This window comes from Oncorhynchus nerka, linkage group LG21 (genome assembly GCF_034236695.1).
Source record: "Oncorhynchus nerka isolate Pitt River linkage group LG21, Oner_Uvic_2.0, whole genome shotgun sequence".
NCBI lineage: Eukaryota > Metazoa > Chordata > Actinopteri > Salmoniformes > Salmonidae > Oncorhynchus > Oncorhynchus nerka.
The window spans coordinates 4777916-4784018 of record NC_088416.1 but is presented as its reverse complement, the minus strand read 5'-3'; the positions used below and the strand labels follow the sequence as shown (position 1 = coordinate 4784018).

Genomic DNA, 6103 nt, shown 5'->3' with positions numbered 1-6103 from the left:
AGGGGAGTTCATTACTATTTTGTGACCGTAATTCATCAATCAAGTACAAGGGTGGAGCGAAAACCCGTCACACAGTCACTCGGCCCTCTGGAATGAGTTTGATACACGTGATCTAAAGCATATATTCTATGCCCATATAGAGGTTATTTAAATCTTAATAAACAATACCTCTATGTGATCCGTGACATTATGCATAATTGGGGTTTAATTCAAATGTTATAATTTCGGAACAACCCCCCCTTCCTAATAGCAATAGCACGACTATAACTTTAAAGCAATTAGATAGATTCACAATGAATATAACTATTCTCTTTCATCTTCTGAGAAATGTGATTGAGCAGTTGACTCTTATGCACAGTAAACCTAGGCCTACTGGTAGATACAATCTACAGCTGTTAGGGATATTGTCAACAAGACCATAGTAACAGCCAACAACATTGACAAAGGACTCATATACAAAATTGTATTTAAATATAGATTGAATAAGATGACTATTACATACGTACGATAAATGCTAACAAATGATTTATTACAAAATGATTAATGCGTTGTTCTGGGTGAGGGGAAAAAAACAGGCGCAAGAAGAAATCTCGCCTATCTTTTCCCCCTGATACTGCCAGCTCCTCCTCCGCGCGCGCAAGGCTTCATTCGATCAAATCCTTCATCTGGGACCACTTCGCCGAGTCGCACTTTTTAACACTGCAGAACAATTGGACGAGCCACAACTTGCGACGAGTTCTGTTGCTTAACATCAATTACAGTCACAAAGGGGAGAGAAGAAGAGAGTAAAAAAGACTTGTATCCAGACTGAGTATCTTTCTCTGCCACCAGCTATGGAGAGGGGGGTCAGATTATGCCCTATTTGGCACACCAGCGTTTTCTGGTTTCTGCTTTTGATAATGCTATCTTTCTTTCTAGCCGCTAAATCAGAGATAACTTGCAGATCATGTCAGCCGGGAGATAAGGGGCGTATTAAGGAATTACTGCTTAAAACGGACACACGAGAATTCGCAACAGGGCACGGAGGGGAAGTTATTGGAAATGGAGACGGGACAACTGCTTCACGGAGTTTAAATTCTGCAAGTGCCGAAACTCAACAGCTTGATTGCGCAGCTGGATCCGATGAATGCATCCAGGGGAAATACATATACTCAAGGCGAAAACGGAATACTGACATACTGCTCCGTTCCAAGAACGCACTACTCGATGGAGGAATGCAATACGGTGGTGGTAAACAGAGAAAATTCACCCCGCGCGGTGAGTACAAAGTTTCCAGCCTGAAAATGAACCGTCATGTAGGCAATACAGATGTCTGGAAGGCTCGCGCAGATTTAATTCCCGGCGTCTCACACAAGCACCAAGTTCGTAGGGACAGCCCGGGAGCTAATATTGGGGATGTTAAAGTGAAGTCCTCCGGCTTACCCCAGAGAAGGGAGACACTGCCTCTGAGTTACTCGCGAGAGGGCATCACCTCACGGACTGGGCGCAGCAGAGTGACACGGTCCGAATTGCGATGGAGCAACGAGGACAGAAGAGCGGCCAGTTCGAGGCAGGACGAACTCAAACTCACCAGTTCAACCTTCGCATTGACCGGAGATTCCTCTCACAACCAAGCCATGGTGCACTGGTCTGGGCAAAACAGCAGTGTAAGTGAATACTTGTACAGTTGTTTTTAAATAATATTTGGCCTATGTGCGCATTCACGCAGCGCATCAATGGAGATAAAATTTAGCCATCAGTTTGACTTTGATGAAATTGCCAATAAAAGGCCCACGAAAGGTGTGTGCGTGCGTGCGTGCGTGAGTGTGATGGAGCGCGCATATAGTGTGAGATTCCCAGGATTCATTCCGAGGCAACTGTGCATGCTGTCATCCCCAGTATAATTGTCAAAGCCTATTCGACATGCATCTATTTTGTTGTTAAGTGATATCATCAAGTGACTGAACAATCATCGAACAAATCATGGCAGAGACAACCAAGACAGTTAACACAATCACCTCAGCATTTACTTCTCCGAGACAGTTTCCCCATGCTTTGCAGAGAGAATCGGTCTGACCCTCCTCCCCATTCCTCATTACCCACTCGTAGTCCTGTCTGTAACGAAACTGATTTCATTTCAACACATCACCAGCCCCCAGTCAGTCATGGCAGAAGTGACATCCCCCATGCCTCCAGGTGTTTCTGAGGGGGCATGAAAAACCAACTTCCAAAGTTTGACCATATGCACTTGCGTGGGGGGATATCAACATATATTACCTATTTCTTCTGTCGAGGCAGTAGTAACTAATGGTCATCCTAGGCTCTTGTCAAGGGTTTCCCAATACAAAGTGGTGCACATTTTTGTTCCTACCCAGCGCTAACACTCTACTGTACTGAACTGTACTCTATACTGTATTGAACTCTACTCTACTGAACTGTACTCTACTGTGCTGAGCTTTGATGTCCAAACTTATGATTGGTTCAGATTTGTCCGGTTTCAACTCTACTCTACTCTATACTGTAATGAACTCTACTGTTCTGTGCTGTGCTTTACTGTGCTGAACTTTGATGTCCAAACTTGTGAAACATAGACATCTATGATTGGGTCAGATTTTGTCCGGTTTGGACCAACCAAATTGGGTTTTATTTGGGGGCAGAGCTCATACAAATAATAGCCAGTGTGTGGAGTTATACCCAGGGTGTAAGGTCCTGGGTGCCGTGAGGGTGAAATCAGGCGCAGGAAAGCAGAGTTCAATAAAGTGCTTTTTTTTATGCGGTGAACTACGGTCCCCCCACTTACGGGTGCTCAAACCAAATGCCCCTGACACAGGGTACCGAAAACAGTCTAGCACTAAATACACGAACATGTACATCTAATTGGTTACAATAATCAATCCTGCACAAAGAACCAGGCGGGCCGGCTGACTAATAAAGCCTCACTAATTATAACCAACTCAAAACAGGTGTACTCAATAAACACATAATAAGGAGGGGGAGAAAAGAATCAGTGGCAGCTAGTAGGCCGGCGACGACGACCGCCGAGCGCCACCCGAACGGGAAGGGGAGCCACCTTCGGTCGGAGTCGTGACACAGGGACCCATGATGAAATTCCATTTCTGTAATTCTGTTACCGGGTGTAAATTCAAGTCAATAGCTGTGTTCGAATACTCATACCAACTAGAGGTCGACCGATTATGATTTTTCAACGCCGATACCGATACCGAATATTGGAGGACCAAAAAAAGCCGATACCGATTAATCGGACGATAAAAAAAAAAAATATATATATATATTTTTAAAATTATTATTATTATTTTTTTTACAACAATACTGATTGAACACTTATTTGAACTTTTAATACATAAATAAAAATCAATTTAGCCTCAAATAAATAATGAAACATGTTACATTTGGTTTAAATAATGCAAAAACAAAGTGTTGGAGAAGTAAAAGTGCAATATGTGCCATGTAAAAAACGTTTGAGTTCCTTCCTCAGAACATGAGAACATATGAAAGTTGGTGGTTCCTTTTAACATGAGACTTCAATATTCCAAGGTAAGAGGTTTTTAGGTTGTAGTTAATATAGTATTTATAGAATTATTTCTCTATACCATTTGTATTTCATATACCTTTGACTATTGGATGTTCTTATAGGCACTATAGTATAGTATTGCCAGTGTAACTCCCAGCTAACTAGCTAGCCATTTCACATCGGTTACACCAGCCATTAGGCTGATAGGCTTGAAGTCATAAACAGCGCTGTGCCTGCGAAGAGCTGCTGGCAAAACGCACGAAAGTGCTGTTTGAATGAATGCTTATGAGCCTGCGGCTGCCTTCCATCGCTCAGTCAGATTGCTCTATCAAATCATAGACTTAATTATAACATAACACACAGAAATACGAGCCTTTGGTCATTAATATGGTCGAATCCGGAAACAATCATTTCGAAAACAAAACGTTTATTATTTCAGTGAAATACGGAACCGTTCGGTATTTTATCTAATGGGTGGCATCCCTAAGTCTAAATATGCTTGTTACATTGCACAACCTTCAATGTTATGTCATAATTACGTACAATTCTGGCAAATTAGTTCGCAATGAGCCAGGCTGCCCAAACTGTTGCATATACCCTGACTCTGCGTGAATTGAACGCAAGAGAAATGACACAATTCCACCGGGTTAATATTGCCTGCTAACCTGGATTTCTTTTAGGTAAATATGCAGGTTTAAAAATATATACTTCTGTGTTGATTTGATTTTAAGAAAGGCATTCTGTCGTTCTGCACCTGAACAAGGCAGTTAACCCACCGTTCCTAGGCCGTCATTGAAAATAAGAATGTGTTCTTAATTAACTGACTTGCCTAGTTAAATAAAGGTATTAAAAAAATCGGCGCCTGAAAATACCGATTTCCAATTGTTATGAAAACTTGAAATCGTCCATAATTAATCGGCCATTACGATTAATCGGTCGACCTCTAATACTAACTTTACTATTTGTGACGTAAATTGAGAATGTAGTATGCTTATTGGTCATAGTATGAATAGAGTTAGTATGCCAAAAGTTCCCGGATGTCGTACTACATGCGCCAAAATATGAAGTATACACGCAGTGGACACTATTTCCGTACTTTTAGGGCCGATCATGCAATTCTTCAGGAAATGGGCATGGCTTCACAACATTTTCAGATTTGAAGAAAATGGAGGAAAATATGCAGCTGAAGTCCAAAGATAAAAATGAATTGTTTTAACTAATTATGACAGATGGTGAGCAATGTAATAAAGTAAGGCTGCACGTTATGTTGGCTGACAATGTGTTGGCTACGCTATCCTTACGAACTGCATAGTATATCATTACAGCAGTAGGTACTACCGCTATGTTAGCTAGCTACCTCGTTAGTTGGTTACTAATACATGGAACTTGCCAGTATATTAACTATATGTTATCTAACTAACTACCCAATGTTTATTGACTTGATTATTCACGTCATTCTTAGCTAAATGGTATAGTAGTTGTGATTTCTCAATGGACATGAATTCGCTCTGGCTATCTACTCCAATTTCAGAGCACTCTCGCCTGAGTGAGCCAGAGCGTGGAAAACCTGATGAATTTAGGAACGCTCAACACCCGTTTAATATTGCCGGGGTCATTAAACATCGGCAAAAAGGCCCAATTAAATTGTTGCCAGCAGCACAGTTACAGGCACCAACACTCTGGATAACATGCAAACAGCCTAACCATCTCTGCTGTGGTGAGAAGAGGTTGCATAGCAACAGAATCAACTTCCGGTAGACAGGTGTAGCGCTAGTATGCTCAACTGAAAGGATATCGTTTGTTTACAGTAAAATTAACTAATAGTATGTAGTATATACTCATTAAGTATGTAGTATACAGTATGTTAGTATGGCTGTGTTCGAATACCCAATCTGTCATGTCATAGCTGACACCCTGTTCTTTCTGCAGACATCGTTGAATCTGAATTCGAAGCAGATATTTACATTTTTTGGGGAAAAACGTGGACACAAAAAATAAAACCAAGGGAGATGTTACCAAACTTTGCATCTGCACAGTTCTTCCAGTAAATGTGTTGGTTTGTTAAACTTTGAAATCAATGTTTTTTGTTTGACATACATTTTAATAGAAAAATTGAGTCTCAGCGTAATTCTGTAACCGTGGAATTGCTCAGCAGCATCACCACCATCTAGCCACATGGAACCTGTGCTGTTTTGTGATATGAATAGATTGGGTTCTAATTGTGTGCAACTGTGAAACAATTCCCTCCTCTCTTCTCGCTTGTGACGCAAGCAACTTTGGAATGAGCAAGAATAGATCCTCTGCATTAAATATGTAGAGTTGTTGCTGTATGCAGAAATAAATAGAGACTTAGATTTTTCCCATCTGAGCACAAGTGCAAATAAACAGATGAGTTGACGATGCTTCGTGGAGCAGAAATGGAAGTGTCTGTCTGTCCGTCTGTCGTTATATGGGATGTATGCTGCTGCGGCTGTATATCTAACCTATTGGGCATATACATAGTTAAGGGTATTAATGTTCCCATATGCTTTGTGTGTGTGTTTGAGCCAGATTGGAATATGAAGGAATGTGCCTTCTCATGATAGCCCAAGA

At 41.2% G+C, this 6103-nt stretch overlaps 1 protein-coding gene across 3 annotated transcripts in view; it reads left to right on the top strand.

The window, feature by feature from the left end:
* Positions 1–671: 671 nt before the first annotated feature.
* LOC115103701 (VPS10 domain-containing receptor SorCS1-like) overlaps positions 672–6103 on the top strand; it is a 185736-nt gene continuing 180304 nt past the window's right edge. For all 3 annotated transcript variants that reach the window (XM_065006209.1, XM_065006210.1, XM_065006211.1), the window contains exon 1: positions 672–1646. In XM_065006209.1, coding sequence (XP_064862281.1) covers positions 834–1646 — 813 coding nt within the window. In that variant the 5' untranslated portion in view covers positions 672–833. The remainder of the gene's footprint in view (positions 1647–6103) is intronic.